General features: G+C 38.1%; 1 protein-coding gene across 1 annotated transcript in view; it reads right to left on the bottom strand.

The window, feature by feature from the left end:
• LOC128532259 (gamma-aminobutyric acid receptor subunit alpha-2) overlaps positions 1 to 19,396 on the bottom strand; it is a 60,149-nt gene that overhangs the window by 14,814 nt on the left and 25,939 nt on the right. Inside the window, exons 5-8 of the mRNA XM_053506500.1 lie at positions 15,377 to 15,597; positions 12,944 to 13,026; positions 12,659 to 12,802; positions 4,523 to 4,675 (exon numbers count right to left, since the gene is read on the bottom strand). Of these exons, the coding sequence (XP_053362475.1) occupies positions 4,523 to 4,675; positions 12,659 to 12,802; positions 12,944 to 13,026; positions 15,377 to 15,597 (601 nt within the window). The remainder of the gene's footprint in view (positions 1 to 4,522; positions 4,676 to 12,658; positions 12,803 to 12,943; positions 13,027 to 15,376; positions 15,598 to 19,396) is intronic.

Consider the following 19,396-nt stretch of genomic DNA (forward strand, 5'->3'; position numbering starts at 1 on the left):
TTGGTGTAAACAGAATGAGAACATGGGTCCATCATGCCTTGCCCACTGTGCAGGCTGCTGGTGGTGGTGTAATGGTGTGGGAAATGTTTTCTTGGCACAATTTAGGCCCCTTAGTACCAATTGGGCATCGTTTAAATGCCACAGACTACCTGAGCATTGTTTCTGACCATGTCCATCCCTTTATGACCACCATGTACCCATCCTCTGATGGCTACTTCCAGCAGGATAATGCACCATGTCACAAAGCTCGAATCATTTTAAATTGGTTTGTTGAACATGACAATGAGTTTACTGTACTAAAATGGCCCCCACCAGGATGTGGAGGAATGGGAGGTTCGTGCCCTGGATGTGCATCCCACAAATCTCCATCAACTGCAAGATGCTATCCTATCAATATGGGCTAACATTTCTAAAGAATGCTTTCAGCACCTTGTTAAAACAACGCCCACACACACACACACAAGGCTATCAAGGCTATATGGGATACTGAAGTGTAAACACTGTGAGTTAGTTTGTAGTTTTTACTACTATTTCATTGGTTTCATGGACAACCTTTGTGTATAAGAGACATGAGATGCACCCACTGTGTGGGAAGCTGTTTTCCATCTGCTTATGTCCGCTATTTTTGTTCTGTATTGGGATTTTTTTAAATACACAACCAGTCGAAAGTTTGGACACACCTTATAATTCCATAGTCGTTCCTTATTTTTATTTCCTTATACATTGTAAAACACTGCTGATTGCCAAAATAAACAATAATCTAATTTAAACAGTTGATATTGAAATGTGTCTGCTCCTTAAAGCCTTCATAACAGTTATAATCTGAGGTGCTGTTAATTGGTGATTTTTGAGGCTGGTAACTCTAAATGAACTTCTCCTCTGCAACAGAGGTAGCTTTTGGTCTTGCTTTCCATGGATGGAGTTCATAAAGGCCAGCTTCATCATGGTGCTTGGTGGGTTTTGCAAAAACTAGAACAGCTGACCTTTATGTCTTAAAATAACAATTGACTGTCGTGGTTATTACTTAATTACCTAATCCTTTATGTGTAATTTTATTTGGAATTCTTCAGTATTGTTCTAGAATGTACATATATCAAACTTTTGTCTAAACTTTTATGAACTTGGGAATGGGAACACAGGTGTAAATGCAGTCTTACTGGACATTATATAGTGTATACCTGTTCTATGATAAGAGTGCTATTTTGCCTTTTTATTAAGACTGCCAATTACATCTAAAACTAAAACTGGTAGAAGAGAAGGTTAAGGTTAAATCACTCTGTGTCTATATTGCTTTATCCTGTATACATTGGGGCACGGACACACACTACAGGCAATTTGGGAACGGCAATTAGCATATCTTTGGAATGTGGGAGGAAACCGGAGTATTCGCAGGAAACCTATAAAGCACAGGGAGAACATGCAAACTTCATGCATACAAAGGCATGAACCGAACCTGACCGGTAATCAAACCCGGACGGTGAATGCGGACAGTTCTAACCACTAAACCGCTGATGTTAACTGAAGTTTTTATACTGCTTCCAATATGTCTTATAATCCTTAACCTTATTTAAAAAAATTGTGTTTGTACTTGCATGTTATATACAAGTTCTGACGCGTATCTTTGTTGTTACACATGGTTACTCACGACTCCAGACGTCCGTTGATTTCTTTGTCTTTTGTTTTATTTTCAACATCAAAGTACAATGGTTGTTACAGTTTCTTGTATAAATCCACTGTAGTCACGACAAGTCGTTTGCTGTGTTCTGTAGCTTACGGTAGATTACGGTCTTGAATATCGTTACAACAACTTATTTGTTATATCTTTCAGCTTGCGGTACTATAGCATATTACAGCAGATTACGGTCAAACGCTTTTGTTCTCCACACTTCCGTATCTTCCGCTAACCCTAACAACAACTGAACAACTAACGTGCGTGATAGACATGCAGCTACACAACTGTGGGATGATGTCACAGAACAACTTATGAAATGATGTCACAATACAACTTACGAGTCTAATACCAAATGCTTAACTAAAAAAACTTAATAGACTTAATGTATAATGTTTAACTAATAAACTTAATGTATAATGCTTAACTAATAAGATAAAAATAAACACAACAACAAATCACAAGAATGGAATATGGCCCTTACACTATTTATATGACTAAATACTTGTCTTTGATCTAATTTGATATATAAACCTTAACATAGATTTTATTGATACTAAATTACATTCTTAATTACCACAAACACAACAAGCTGTCTTAGACATCATAGGAGATGAAAATCCATTTGCAGTACTACATTTGTTTATTTAAAAAAATACCCTCTGTTTTTCTCAAAACTGCAAAAATGCATCTCATTTTGCTGTCAAATTTTCTAAATGTTCTAAAATATTTACAACAAAGAAAATAAAATTCTCTTGCTCTAAAAGGTTACTTTACATGGATATTTTTGTCCCCCAAATATTCCAATCTACATTCCTCTTAAGCCAAGCCAGCTAACCAATACTTTTCACTAAAGTGTCACAGCAGATTAATTATCATGGATCTCTGTCATAAGCAGGAATCACGGGGCAGTAGCGCAAAATAACCTGCAGCTATAAAATCCCATCACAAATCATAAATAAGCTGTGACAGGTTTATCTATGGCACATAGCCCTTCTCGACAAGTGATTTAAAGATGTGGATTAAGGACACCCTTCGCACATTTCCATGCTACCATTTCATTGAATGGAGTGGGTGTTGTGGTGTGACCAGGAGAGCATGCCAAAGTATCATGCACCTGTTTCTTAGACAATGGCACTGAATTAGAGTTGGATGGGACAATTTCAACTCAATTAAATTGTATTTGTATATATCGCTTTTAACAATTGTCATTGTCGCAAAGCAACTTTACACTATCAAAAGTATTATGGAAGTTCGTATGAAATGTGAATGTGTATGAATCAAAATTATCAAATTGTCGCTGAAGAGCAAGCCAAGGGCGATGGCAACAGTGGAAAGGAAAAACTCCCTGAAATGGTAATAGGAATAAACCTTGAGATGAACCAGACTCAACAGGAAACCCATCCTCATTTGGGTGAGAACGTACAGTATAGCAGGGATTGATCTGTAGTTATACTGTGTGTTAGTATACAGTATACTGTCTGGAAGTTCAGTATAACAAATAAGTTCATACGGAGTCCAGTTTGTTATTGGAGGCTCGGGTAGACTAGGAAATTCCAGTCCTGAACTATCGAGCAACTGCAGTAGCGAGTCCTCCAAGAACAGCTGTCAGCATCAGCCGAGGCCATGATCTTCTTGGACAAGGACAAGTGACTGTCAGTGTAAAGGTGTTATTGTTTTTTTAATTAACATAACATGTTAGGTATTCTTATTAATAAGAATAATGTTTGTAATACCAATATAATAGTAATAATAACAATAATAGTAAAAAGAAGTCAGCCACATGGTGACTGGTTGCATGATGCCTGCACAATCTGAGTACATTCACAGACACAACAATGTGCCCAGATACAGCCACTGGACCAAGCACCTGAGGGAAGTACCTGACAAGAACCATGAACATGTCCCTGACAAAGTCATTATTGACAAGACAGCATTCATGTGGGATGTGCCTATCCTCACTGACCAGTTGATTCTAGCCAACCATCTGTAAAAGAGGAGATAGCTGCTGACATTGATTTAGTTGAAGCGAACATCAGGCTCAAGGAGACTGGAAAAACACTGCAAATACAAAAATCTGGATGTTGAGATCAGCAAAATGTGGAACACCAAGACAAGAGTAGTGCTGATCAAAAATGGAGGACTAGGACCACTCAAAAAGGGATTTTACATAAATGTCAACTGTCAGCCAATGAAATGTAGAAGATTACAATCATGAGCAATGCACATATCCTTAAATAGGTTCTATGATGAATTGTTGTGTTTCCGAGATCATGCTTCACCAGGAAACTGCCGGTTTTAAAAATATAGTCTTTTTAAAAGATGTTATCATAAAATGTATCTATGATACAATTTGTTAAGATATGTGATCTATAATAAATAGGATTCCAAGCAGGATGCCACCACTGTATAATCTCTTTGTACTTTCTCTCTAGAACAATTATAAAATATTTACAAGAAATAGATATTTTGCTCTGTATTAGATTTTATTCCATTCTATTATTTCACATGATGCATTATATTAAAACATACATGATATGCATCATATTGAAAGCTTGACTTGTAAAAATGTATCTTTCATTAACTGGATTGTTGTTCATGTTTTAAATGCACAAAAAATTGCTTTGAAATGGAGAGACAGATTGATCTAGCATTACAGAAAATTGAAAGTCAACATGTAGTTTGGGTTACAGAAAATCACCTTTCGCTTTAGGGCTCAGACCTACATTTACCAAGTTTTTGCCCATTAAGTTTGTAAAACTAATACTATATTCTCCATACATCCCATCATCACATGTCCCAATGTATAATGTCACTAGAATGGACAGGAAAATTACTCATTACAATACTCACCAAACACAGTTCTGGCAGGCACGGACTCACGATTGAGCCAAAAGGAGACCTGTGAAAGGATGACCGTCATGATGCACGGGAGGTATGTCTGGATCACAAAATATCCAATCTTTCTCTTAAGATGAAAGTGAGCTGTCATCACAGTGTACTCGCCTGCAAATTGAAAAAAAGAAAGTGTGAGAGAGGAAGTAATGCATCATAAACATACTGCATGGTCTAAAGAAAAGGACTGGAGTTTTGACCAGATGTTTAATGGTCAGGTCTGATGCTTTCTTCCATTATTGCCAATTTAGGAATCACCAAATAATGATCTGTTTCACACTGTCTGGGGTTTGACTGTATATTGTTATAGCCTAAGAGACTAATTAGTATTCAGAGCTACAGACACATGGCAGGTTACCAGCCTTGGAACAGAGGATCCCTCATGGAAAACTGTCAACAAAACTGACTGAAAGAAAGAGAGAGAGAGAGAGAGAGAGAGAGAGATGTGTGTGTTGCCCATGGCAACAGAATAGCGAAAAGCTATCTGGATTCTGAACATGATGGAGGATACCTTGATTCTGTCACCCATCAATGAGGGAACTCCTCTCCTTTGAGAGCCTGCAAAGAGATTTTACCATACACTATTTTTCCTTTCTTTTGTCAGCATCCTTCCTCTACATTTCCTTCTTTACTCTACACTGAAGATTTTAACCCAAATAAAATCCTTTAGTCTCAGTGCTCAGTTTCTGTCTATGATTTAAATTAAATTTACCATGTTTCTCCCAGTGTTGTTGTAAAAGGGGTACAAACTGCTTTTTATACATAAGTGAAAGTAATAGTGTGATTTCAAATGGCACACTGAATATATTCATATGTATGCTGTATATGCATTTTGTTGTGCTTCCTGGCGTAAATGTTGGAGTTTATACCAACCTACAACCAGTACACAGTGCAGGGATGTTAAGAGGATATGAGGGTTTAAAAAATACACAAACCAGCTAGCAGAGTGTTTTTCATGGGCTCTCCCCCTCTCCCTCACTCACGAAAACATCTCACTCTCTTTCTGTCTAATGAGCTAATGCTTAATTAGCCATTTAAAAAGTCTGTTTCATTCTAATATACAGATAAATCTGTAGAATCTGAATGGATCACAAAGTGAGATTATAATGCTCCCCTGATTGTCTTTTACAATGTTAAATGCTTTAATTAATTGAAAACGGAAACCTAAGACAAATCAATATAAGGCTTATTTTGTCTACTTTATGCATCATGTTAAGGAACCAGTGGACGTGTGTGTCTGTAGAGAATTCAGCTGAAAGCCTTAAATCCTTCTGGCATGACGGTTGCAATTATGATACAGAAATGAAAATTGTTTTGCACATGGTCACAGATGACAGCAGTATGTATGAAGGATGGGAAACGGTGTGTGTATTTTAACCATGATGAAGTCGTGAGAAACCGCCACTTTCCGCACCACTAGACATCTATAACTGTGCATGGGGAGGGGAGAATAAGCCTGAAACAGAAGAGTTTATGTGGTAACAGATTTGTATGCGCCAGAGACAGCAGCATCTAGGCCTCCGTGTATGCAAATTTACGCCCTCCTTCCCTCTGTTTATCATTCCTGTCTGTCATGTTCACTCCTTGAGTGTTTTTCAATCTGAACCTAGGACATTATCGGCCTGCATTTACTGTACATGCTTTATATGATTCATTCTTGTCTTCTGTGTATGCACAAAAACGACTACAAAACAAAACAATGAATTTGACTGAACTTACATTTCACAGAGTTGCACATGATTTTCACCTGAATCTTTTATTTATTTGTGGGACTTTTATTGTGACTGGAACATCAATGTAAAAGAATTTTCGTCCTCTGCATGAATGCCCTTCTTCTTCTTTTCAAATCATTCCAAATTTCAGACATTTTCTTTTGTCTCTCTTAGATGACATATGCCGTTTCCACAGTCCATGTGCTCATAGTTTTTCATTTAACTTTCACTTATGATGTACACAAGAACAAATATCTGCCTTCCTAATTGCCATTAATGAGCACATTCATCCCACTCCCCTACCCCCCACCTTGCAAGATGCCATCACCATGGCAATCGATGATTGAAATGCAGATGTGTCATCATTGAATGGGGTGGCACTGTGACAATAAGGAGAGGATTTTTCTTAAAACTATGATACGAATTTTAGTTGCTTTTGATATATCATGAGCTACCTAAAACAATTAACATACCTGACAATGTGCAGACAGAGATAAATATGATAGGGGAAATTCAGAACACACACGTGACTTACAGCAGGCATGCATTTTTTATGGTTGCTGTAGTCATCTTTCCAGGCCAGGGCAATTATCTAAGTGAAAGCTGTTCTGAGTACTCTAGTACATAGTGCCAAACCTGATTAGCTCAGTTTGCTCAAACTGTTCTTACAGAATGACTTTGCTAATTTAACTGTCTGTACTTATTTGTATTTTGAGTTTTTTTGATTCTGGTGTGAGGAAAATCAGCCAATTTAGTTTTATTTTAATTTAATCTTGCCAGTCTTCAAATACCTCAATAAATGTTTATTATTTTTCTTTATGACTGTTATTCAGAATTTAGTTATTCACTTATAGGCTAATTTAATAGTGAAAATGTGTAACTCAGACAGTTGCAAACTTAATGCACTGGTACAACAGCAGTATCTCATCATTATTAGTAAAAGCTTAAAAAGCATTTGTTAGTATTGTGTAGGTCTTTCACATTAGGATTTTTTTTTCTGTTTTTGAATCATTTTTCATAAAATGGCTATAAACATACTAGATAATTTGGTAATCATTGTCATCAGGTAATGTAAAAGAATTTCTGGTGTTCAAAGTCATACCATCAATACCATCTTATTATTATATATTGCAAATGAACTCATTGAACCTTCTATCAGTTAATCTGATTACCAATAACATCAACATGTCTGGCCACTTCATCAACAGGACAAATTCCGGCTAAAAGCATGCCCCAATACAATTCAACAGCCAGACTTGCCTTTTGGTTGTGCAAAACAATTCATCAAATATTAAAAAAAAAAACTGATTATGCATTTTAGCACACTAAAATAAACTATAAAAAATTAAATTCTATTTCCCTGTCAGAACTAAAAACAAATTTGAAAAGCTGGAAAAAATAACCCTTATACTTACAGTATAGTTGCTCTGGTCGCTTTGGTTCGTTTCTCAAATAAGAACTAGAAATTTCACATCAGGAACATCTTAAAAGTAATTTATTTTAAACAAACTTTAGATGCACTCATGCAACTTTTTTTTTTACTGCTTATGTGTTGAAAGGTCTCACCCCAAAACATCAAAGTATTAGTTCATTGTATTAATTGTATTGTATTGTCATTGCATGCAAAATGGTTGAAATAGCTGTCAATTGATAAGCTGCTCTCATATCACCAATAGAGGAAAATGTTTACTGTTTAGCATTACTATAGATCAATAAATGATCAACCAATTCTCTAAAATACCTGGCTGCCATGGATAGATGTAAGGACGTCACAGCAGGTGTCTGCAGGGGATGAATAACATACTCAGAAAGAATCTTTCAGTGCTGTGTAAGAGAATCTGTCGCATAGCAAACAGGAACATCAGTAGGTACATCAAGAGAAAGACACCATCTCTACTATCCTGTCGAGGGTCGCCAGAGGCCCGGATCCTATCCCGGGTGTGATTGCAGTTAGGATGATTTGAAAAATGCTCCAAAGCGACTGAGAAAAACAGTACTACCCATAGTCAAAATTACATGACTCTTGTTATTTCATCCTTTGGTTCCTTTTCATTTCTCGACAAAAGCCTTTACCAGATTTTATTGAAAAAACATAACCTAAAACCAATCTATCCACTCTCTGGAAACCTTAACAGCTTTCTATTAAAACAATTAGTTTATATCCAGGACTGGATAATTAGAAATTTAGGACAATTTAATTAAAGAACTGGCCATCAGTGGCATTCTGTCTACAGACCAAACAATCATAATAAAAAAGGATAAGTGTCATAATTATAGGACTATTATTGGTTCGATAACTGCCTGATGGAAAACAAACTCCCTATCACAGGTTTTTTCTATGTGATATTACCACATTGTGGAATAATCCCATATTTGCAGGTAACCTTTTAAGCTTTACAGCATAGAGTTAGATTACTACTAAACCAGATTACTGTCGGGTTCTGTATAACCAACTGAAACAAGCTACAAAGATAGATATCATTATCAGAAACCTCCATAAATACCTTTCTATAAATGAATACTTCCTCAAACTACATACATTACAACTACATTTTTACACAAAAATGAAAATTTATATTATGTACAAGCTATACAATACACAAATCACTGCCAATAGATGAATGAACTGCTGACCACCAGTCTGGCTGGCAATATATGTAATAACATCTCCATTTCCTTTAATTCAAAGCTAATATAATATAAGGTTTTTCACACAACTCACATTACCCAATACTGCACTTTGAATACATGAGCCACAGTAAAAGATGCAAACTAAAAGCGTCCACAGATGATTACTTTTATTCTGTCTGGCTTTGTTCTTTCACACAGTAATTCAGGATACTTAGCATCAGAATCCCTTTATAACCCACTTTATCTACACTTTAGCAATACCTGAACAAGTCTGAACATGTTTAACTTTTTGTATATATATATTACACTAACTATTGCAATCAATCAATCAATCAATCAATCAATCAATACTAGTTAAATGGATTATTCATTATACAAATTATTCATGGCTTAACCTTTGACAAGATTATTCAAAATCATTTCAGATCAATCATTTAGTTCAGGGTAGCGTTTTCCCAAAAACACTTTTCTTATTTCATTTAAAGGTCAGGAACCTTGTCTAAGTTGATTTAATGTTTCTCTCTAAAATGTATGTTTTGGGAAAAATAAAACGTTAAAGAAGTGCCTTACGTCATCAACAATCATCCAACCCCTAGAATTGTACACTTTCTGGATTGTAAGAATCTAAAACTGAAATACCAGTACATACATTTTTTTAAAGGATAAAGCCATCCAACAGTCAGCATCTGGATAAAGATGGCATAAAGAGTCAAAGGTGCCATCAAGAGCCAACTTTAAATTAGCTGATTCTGTGACTGAAGAAGCTGTTCCTGGGAAATCCATAGCCCAGACACTTCATAAAGCTTACATTTATAAAAGAATGGCAAACGGCATAATTATATTAAAAGCTGCTGCATAAAACTCAAATTTGAACGTCAGCAACAGTCATGTTTGTAAATCTAAAAAAAAAGGTCCTGTGAGACAAAACTAATAATTGTAGACCCTGATACAAAACAGTACATTCCTTCCACAAATTTATTTTTTTTTGCTCTAAATGGCTGTAAATGCTCTAGTGGCTTCAAACTCTGCTCTAAATGGATATTAAATGTATATTTATATGGAAAATAATTCTGTTTAACATTATAAAATGCTATCTATAAAATTAAACTTTCACAGTGGTTGCCATTGCACCTAATGCTTTTATTTTGCAACAAGTTTTATTCAGACAGCAACAACTGGTGACTGTCAGCCTTAAAAAAAAAATAGGATGCAATCTTTAATCCAGTTGTAGATGTTCTCCTCTACTGCCTCTGCCTGCCCAGCACGAGAGTACTGATTCAATATGGGTTGCATTCAATAACAAGAACGCTTGTGAACATAAAACATTTCAACTGTCATACAGTCGTGAATGTTACACATTTGGTCTGGTTTTTAAACACAGCTCTCCTGTACTATCGTGTGCACTACTGTTCTCTTGTGATCTGTCCACAGTGAATTGACATGAATTTACAAAAATTCATCTGGTTTTTGTTATGAAAAGGTTTACATTTTGTCTCCTAAAAATTAGATTAGGCTCTCAAATAAAATCTTAATTTCATAAATTGATCCTAAATCAGACACTGACTATATCAAGCAGACATGCGACATGAGTAGATAATTAGCACATACACAGGTTTACTGAATAGCAATTATAAAAGCATGCACGCCTCAAGAGGAGGTTTGATAATAAAAAAAATTCTCTTAAAGATTCAACAACATGATTGCATTTTAAAGGTCAGCTTCTGAAAAGAAAAAAAAAACCCAGTCAAATAATTGCTCAGCATCTTGCAGAGTAGTCTGGCAATAAATGTTGAGCTGTGAGAAGTGCTCTTCAATGGTGTTCTAGGGCACAATATTGCTGAGAAAGAGATTTTGTAGACAGGCAAAGCAAAATAGATACTCTTATTAACCAAAGGCCAAAAAGCATGGAGTGGCAATCAGAGATAACAAATGACATGGGATGATGAATCAAGGTTTTTCATTAATTAAACTGAGAAGGTAATATGTCAAAGAAAAAAACTGTCTGTCTGCAGATTTTTGTAAATCCTGTGGCTTTCAGCATGATCACGGATCCCCAAAAAGACTGAAAACAAGTGCGAGGGGAATTCTGTCCTAACATTGTGCATTTTAAAAAAGACCTTAAATAATACTAAACAAAGCATCTTCTTTATTTAGCATAATTAAATTGATATAGAGTATAATTTCAAGCAAATTTAAACATTCATGAATAAACTGCCATTAAAAAACACTTTGCTTAGTACAATATTTTTAGACTTTCTGCTAAAGCTTTCATGATAAATTATTACTTTAACACTATGCAATCACTACAGTAGATTACCCGTCTTACCCACAGAGAAAGCCTTAGGACAGAATTGCTTTTACGTTTTTTTTCCTAAAGTCTTATATCCATGTGCTGTAATAATATGTGCATATTCTGGCTGCTCACAGCATGCGTTTTTTTCTAAATGAATAGTCTTTAAAGAAACTGTCCCTTGAGGACGTTTGAGCAGTGCTGCTGGAAATTTTGTCCATAAAGTGGCTTCACTCATCTTCAACACAACAGCTTGACTAACTGAATTCGCACAATGTGGAGCTGGACAATCAGATGATAATAAAAGGGACCGAATGTAGGAGCAGAATGACCTTTATATGACCTTGTCTAGCTGGAGGCAAACACGTGATGCATTTTAGAAGAAGATGTCTGTAATTGAGTGTGTGTTTGGGAGCGCCAGGAGGCTCCAGGGTGACTACAGAGTAAGGTTCAGTCAGTGACAGGATCGATTTGCCACCGCTAGACACATAAGACACAAGCTTATGCAGTGTTTCTGTTTCTAAATCACTTAAAGCATTTGTTCATGGTGTTGTACAGTTTATTTAAATGAGAGGGTAATTGATTTATGACCCTTTCAAATTTACACCGCAACGTAGACAAATAAACCTCATAAGCTTAGCAAAGCAGTGTTATTGCTAAGATGGATCTCTTGTATTTAATATACTATATTGCCATTATAAAAGCACCCACAAAGGAAGCACATTTCTGCTTTTAGTTTCATTCTGTGCAATCTGGATGCATGGGATGAATTCTGTTTGTTTTCCTCCAGCCTGTTTTTCATACCTCTCACAATTTAACAGACTCCGTCGGAGGCAGACAGATATAGACAGGTGTAGGCGTTTCCCTCCCTGATGTCTATACAGCTGCTGGCTCAGATGAAGTGAAGTAGAGAAGGGAGAAACTAGAGAAGCAATGACATGCACAACCAGACAGACATAGAGAGGAATCACAACGAGATACAGAATGTTGTTTTTCTCCTGTGGAATGCCAACCATGCTTGTCTCTAAATCCAGCGAGGTGATGTACTGGGGGTTTTCTGTGCTCAGCAGAAGTAGAATGTCTTGTCAAGGGTTTTGCCGCTACACCCTGTGCCATTTTTGTTCGCTTTACTGAACCGCCAAATGGCAACGAACGAAAAGCAGCGCCGCAGGCCACATGAATACATTGAGAGCAAGAAAAAAAGGGGTGTGGAGGTGAAGTGGGTGGTAAAAAATAAATGTAAGTGTTTCTGGCTGCGTTGCTCAGCAAAGTCCAGAGCAGGCAGTATACAATTTGCAAAAGAGAAAATGAAATGTGGTACTTGCTCCAACAACCATCTGGTGCAAATCATATTTCTACTTACTGTATGTTCCCTGTAATATGTAAGAAGAAAAAAAGGCAAACCCAAAAAGGCATGAGTAGCAAAGTGATGCGTGTTGAAGTATATGCAGAGCCACTCACCAGTACTGGATTTAATTGTCTCATTTCCCACAGTCTGTCCTAGTAAGTCATACTGGTTTAATCGGGAGCTCTCCCCCTCCACCACCACTGAGTTTGAGGCATTTTTTGTCCAGGTGTATGTCACCTCTGTGGTGGTATATGCGTCTATAGAATGTAAGTCACAAATATTAATTACTTCGGTAATCAGATAATACTATAATAACCCTAAAATAAACAATAAAATTTTTATCTCTTTAAAAAAGCTTTACAGACATGCTAATCAATAATGAAGAGTGTTGAACTCACAGCTGCCAAATTTGAGAGGACAGGAATGAAAATCCATGGGAAAATCCTCAAGATGCATTGGACACTCAGCATGCACTGTCAACCTGTGTCAAACATCAACATACTGTATATGCTTAGTGTGAATATAAGGCATGAATATAGAAATGCATGCTATTATTTAATAGGAGAAAAAAATTTAAGTATAAGGTAAAGTGGGTGCCATTCATAATAAAAACACATATGATGGCAATAGACAAAGAACACTTATTCTCAAGCATGAGCTAAATAAAGCATGATTCATTGTTGTGTTTTTTTTCCCATGTTAAGACTCTCTCTATAAAAGACATTAACTGCTAATATCTTGTTGTGAAAAACATTCTCTTTGAAAAGGTCAGTCACATTATATTAACAAAGACAGTTCTACTGTACTGCCCTCAGAAAGACAAAGAGCATTTATACAGCTCTCTAAATGTGCAAATTCAAGATTTATTCTTCTTCTTCTTTTAATTTTTGCTAGCTTTACATTAAAATCCATCCAAAAATATGACAGTACAAGTAGCAGCAATTCGATAATATTGGTTAATTTTAGATTAAACCTAGTTTTTTTTCTTAAACAGAGCAGCTTTGACAGTAGTTCTGACTGTAATATAAGTCACACGTTTATTTTAATGCTCTTATTTCTATAGTAACAGCTTAATCACAGGAACATGTATGAAAAATGTTTTTGCAGAATTTAATACTTATATAAAGTGTTTATTACTGTATATAAATACATGTATCTAATAAATACAAGTACAATAATTCATGTGATTTTTTTTCCTCTGTAAGTAGCCATCTGTCTAACATTTATGGAAAGAGTTTTCATTGTCAGTATTAACAGCAAGTTCAACACATGAGTACCGAGAATTTAACACTTTCTGGTTTCTCAATAATATGACAAGCTGCATTTTTTAATCATATTAACTTTAGCAAAATACAACTGCTTGCAGCTGCCACAGTGTAAGTAAACCTATCAACAACATTCCATAACATTACCTGTAACTGTAAACAAGTGTTTAATGAATAATTGATTAATTGCTGTTAAGAAATTACCAGATGTATTAACCAATATGTTCATTTGCCATAATATTTCTGCAAAGCTCACATATCTACTAATTTGTCCACTACAAGAGGGCACACTTGCAGGTGGAATACAGTATTGGATGCTGAATTTTAATGGCCTTGACTTTTAAATGCGGACAGAGAGATGAGCCATAGTTTCAACAGGCAACAGTTTTAATGGATCACAAAACTTACAGTTTGGATTTGATCGCGGTTTGTGAGTCATTGATTAGATTATTTTTGGATCATCAAAAAATGCTTTCAATTTATTCCTTATATATAACTTAGTCGTAAATGAAAATAGTATTTAAGATGTCCAACTTTAAATAACTGCTTAATTGGTAAATTAAAGTGCAAGATGAGTCATAAAAATATGAGACAAAGTGGACATAAGCTATTTTTTTATTCCATCCTGTTGAAAAGAAGAAGGTACTGATGTGCTAGGAAAGACACAGCCAATCAGAGTTTAAATGTCAGTCTGTGCAACGTTGTAGAGACAGTCTTGACAGTTTGAGTGGTTTTCATGTAACTGGGATAATTTTAAGCATCTTAAAATTAAGTAAGCATTTTTTTTTTACTAGAAAACTGTATTTTGGGCGGGTAATAAATGTTCTAAATGTTAGAGCTACAGTATGAGTACTAGTACTGATGCTATTATTTTATATATATATATAGCAGTCTAGTCTGTGCCAGAGATACCGTTTAGGCAAACAATAATATTATTTGTGGAGTAATGATGGACAAATATAATGACATGCAGTGGCAGTTAAACTGTATTTTACACACTAATATTTAAACTTAAACTTTAATTAGTTCACGGTTCACATGCATACTGAAATATCAGGAGTGATATATATGGTTCACAGATCAACTATGGTCCATTATAGCACTAAGCCTTATTGGGGTTTTGCTAATCATTGTGACATGTTTAAATTGAATGTTGCTACATGAAAATAATTAACTGTATCACCCCAGCATGGATAATTTTTGAAAACCATGGCCGGTCATGTGTTACTGCTTACATATTAGGACTCTAAAATTGTATTTGTTGTATAACCAGTGGGGCATGAGACAAACATCAGGAGGTGGATAAGCATCATTTATAAAACAGTGAGAAAACCACTGGGTCAGCAGTCATGCTTTCAATATCAAGTTACCAGTTAGAAAGATGCTCTCAATTAATGTGATAATATGTTTCATAATGTATATCGGAAAACAGTTCAAACAGGTCTAAATGGTCAGGACTGTGTGATCTTCCATCTAAAGGTTTTTGCTATTCTACAGCATATATCATATCACATATACAATATATGGAATATAATATCACATGCTGTACAGTATAAATGGACTCACCTCATTGTGTAAAGCAGAGTGCCGTCATCCTGGATACGCAGGAGCTTATTGGGCATGGTCATGTTGTGTGCCACTGATTTCTTCCCATTGTGAAAGAAAGTGTCTGGAGTCCAGATTTTGCTGGCCATCAGATTGTTGAGACGCAAGATATTCATTGGTCCCTCAAACTTCAACCTCTCATCTTTCCAGCTCTGCCTAAAGAACACATCTATTGTGTATTCCTGTTTAAAAAAGACAAGAAAGTAGACAATGTTTCTTTCAGTCCTGAAGGTCTTTCTAAGTGTCACTGTATCATCAGCACAATTACTGTAATTTATAACCTTTTTTCAATACTGAAATAAACCTTTTTTCATCTTCAAGCTTAAAAATAATGGAAATCTCCATGTAACAATGACAGAAGCTTTCATCTACAGGGGGTAAAAAAAAAAAATTATATACTAACTAGTGCATGTTAACGCTGCAAATCTGGAACAGTGAAAGCAAATCTTTTTTTTTTAAAGCATTTCAAGTTGCTAATTTTTTATATTTACTATTTTTATGTTTTCTTTTCTTTCTGCAGTCCAGGCCAAGGCAGAACAACACTTACTCCTTCACTTCTGTCTATGCAAAAATTAAGCAGCACAATATTAATACTGGGTAGTACAGAAAATCAGCCTAATCTTTATTAAAATTCATAGTGCTCATCTTAAAATCTAAAACCTTTTTCAATCACTAACATGGTGCGTTATCAAATTTACTCAACACTCAAGCCTTACAAATTGAAGGTCATCTAGTCATGCTAAGTGCACCTTGTATTGGGATGATGGGATCATGTGACGACACAATAGAAGGAGAAGTGCTTATAATGGATACATACCCTCTGAGATTAAAATTTTCAGCTTCTTAATTCTGCCTCCACATAACTTATCCATGCAATGCTGAGAGTTTTATTAGATTTGGGGCATGAGGCTGTGACTCAGTTTTCATTTCATCTTGTTTCATCAGGCTTTTAAAGACACTTTTTAAAATATTTTTTTAATCAAATACCATACATATATCACAAATTACATTGATAGCATTTTTTTTTTCAAGATTTTTTTTTTTTTTTGCAAAGCAAATGCATAGCATGGTCTGGAAATGAAATCTTGATAAATATAAAAGAAAAACCAGGACATTGGTAGTGGATCCAAGAGGTAATGGTGATATGGTTTGCGGGGGTTGGGACTTCATGGATCGAACTTGCTTGTCCATCTCATCCCATGGTCCTCAATCAGATTGGGATCTGGGGAGTGGCGACTGCATGCGTGGCGGGCTGTGGTGCACCGGATATTCTGGTGTCTTTTTTTCTTTCGTATTGGCTTTTTTAAGGGGTTTGGTTTGAACGGGCTGGCTTTTGGTCCTTGTAAACATGGGTGGGTTTTGGATACACATTATCCTGTCATCAGTTTGCTGGTATATAACCGAAGATCACTGGTAATGTGTTAATACTTTTTAATGTAAATTTTATGGCTGATTGGTGTGTAGTTGAGAATGTACAGATATTGGTGCAAAATTAAATATTCACATCTTAACATCTAAACATAAAGTAAATCACCTTTTTATGTGCTTTAAGATTCATGATTTGTCAGCATATATATATATATATATATATATTGTAGCGTTTTTCAGCCGGAAAGGACATTGAAGAGACGAGTGAGCTTAATTGCTGCCCAATGCAATGGCTGGAAGTACTTTATTTTACACAGCACTTGTATAGCATGAGCAGCACATTCACACGAGAACCACATCCAATTTAGCCTTAGCATTAACCAGAGCACATTCAACAGGTCACACACACTTCACACACAAACATGACCGATGCCACCAACACAAACACCTTTCCCCAATCAGGGTGAACCCTCCCGCAAGGCATGATGGTCGCCAGCTGAAACCCCGCCTACGCCACACTGCCCCCACCCCAGGCTGTGACCGTCCCCGGTCACCATGACGAACTCAGTCTCGGAGGAGTGACGGTGGTCGGCGCTGGCGTTGTGAACGTCGGAGTCCTTTCGCGGGGGAGGGAGGGGCGCAACCATCTCTCTGAGGCGGACCGGCCTCCACATCGTTCGATGTTTCGCTGGCGTGAGGCTGATAAGAAGCGAGACGGTCTCAGTGGAGCACGACCACTCGCGCCCGCCCCGAAACCGCACCCGGTAGACAACATCGGAGAGCTGGGCAATTACCTTACAGGGGCCCACCCAGTGAGACATAAGCTTAGGCGAGAGCCCCCTTTTTCTTCCGGGGGAATACACCCAAACCTGCTGTCCAGTAGCAAAGTCTCGCCCCCGGCTGTGAGTGTCATACACACGGCGCTGCTTAACACCGGCATCCGCCAAGTGTTTACGCGCCAACTCGTGAACACGGAACGATTTGTCTTTCAAATAACAAAAATAATCCAACCCAGGCTTCGTGGGTAAGTCCAACTGGGGAGGTGGTCCGAACACGAGGTTCGCAGGAGTGCACAACTTGCGGGCGAACATGAAAAAAGTTGGCGTCAGCTGTGAGGACTCCTGCACTGCTGTGCGATATGCCCAGAGCACAAGAGGCAAATGTTCGTCCAAATCCTTCTGCCGATCGCTGGTAAGCATGGCGAGTTGTGTGGTGAGCGTCCAATTGAACCATTCCACGAGGCCGTCACTTTGAGGATAAAAGGGCGTGGTGCGGGTCTTTTTCACCCCGAGGCGCTCACACACGCCGAAAACACCTCCGCCTCGAAGTTGCGCCCCTGATCGCTGTGTAACTGCTCCGGGGCGCCGAATCGGCTGAACACCTCAACCACCAGCACTCGAGCCGTGGTGAAAGCACTCTGGTCAGGAACAGCAAAAGCCTCCAGCCATTTGGTGAAATAATCCATGGCCATCAGCACATACCGGTTCCCGCGATCGGAAATTGGAAACAGCCCGAGAATGTCGACGCCCATACGCTCCATAGGTGCCCCCACCCGAAAGTCCTGCAGGGGTGCTCGCGAGCGCTGGTTAGGGCCCTTCTTTGTCGTGCAGAAGTCGCATCTGTGAACAAAGTGTTCGCTATCAGTATGACAGCCCAGCCAGTAAAAGTGAGCGCGCAAACGCCGCAGAGTTTTAGTTACTCCGAAGTGTCCCGAAACCTGCATGCCCATGAACCATCCCAAGCACACATGCCCGCAAAGTCCGCGGTACCAGCAGCTTGAAAACATTCGCCAGCACCGCACGGCCGTTTCCGGTGGCGGTAGAGGAAACCTTTCCGCAACGCCAGGTGGGTAAACTGCGAATGGAGTGCTTTTACCTCTAGCCCTAGATGAGCGACCACGGTATAATCCGGTCTCAAGCCCGCTCTAACCCAACCTAGTACCTGCTGCAGAGCCGGATCCCTCTCCTGCTCAGCATTTAGCTGATCACGATCCAGCTGTGGCACAGCGAAACAACTACAGGCGATGGTCTAGACGACGCAGTAACTCGGCTGCACGCCGGCTCGGACGGCTGATTACCGACGGGCGGGGGGGGGTGGGGGGGGTGTGGGTTTAGTTGGCCGTCCGGAGGACTGTGCAGGAAGAATGTTCTAAGTCGAGGGTTTCGGAGAGTGTTCGACATCGCAACCACCCATGCACCCTTCAACCCGCTCATAGGACCGGCAATGCGCTTTGCTGCATGGCCGGCGGAATAAAGCATCGGCGTTAGCATGCAGTTTCCCTGCGGAACGGTGAAATTGTAGTCCTGTAACCGCTCGAGCCAGCGCGCTAACTGCCCCTCGGGCTCTTTAAAACTAAGCAGCCAACCCAGCGAAGCGTGATCGGTCCACAGCAAGAAGGGTTGCCCGTATAAATATGCCCGAAAATGCTTAAAAGCCGCGACGACCGCTAGCAGCTCGCGCCACGTGACGCAGTAATTCTTCTCAGGTCCAGACAACGTGCGGCTGAAGTAGGCGATAACAAGCTCTTCATTCTCCGAAACCTGAGACAATACAGCCCCCAGCCCTACATCGCTTGCGTCCGTGTCGAGGGTGAACGTGCGGGATAAGTCAGAA

The sequence above is a fragment of the Clarias gariepinus genome, chromosome 10 (assembly GCF_024256425.1).
Source record: "Clarias gariepinus isolate MV-2021 ecotype Netherlands chromosome 10, CGAR_prim_01v2, whole genome shotgun sequence".
Lineage (NCBI taxonomy): Eukaryota > Metazoa > Chordata > Actinopteri > Siluriformes > Clariidae > Clarias > Clarias gariepinus.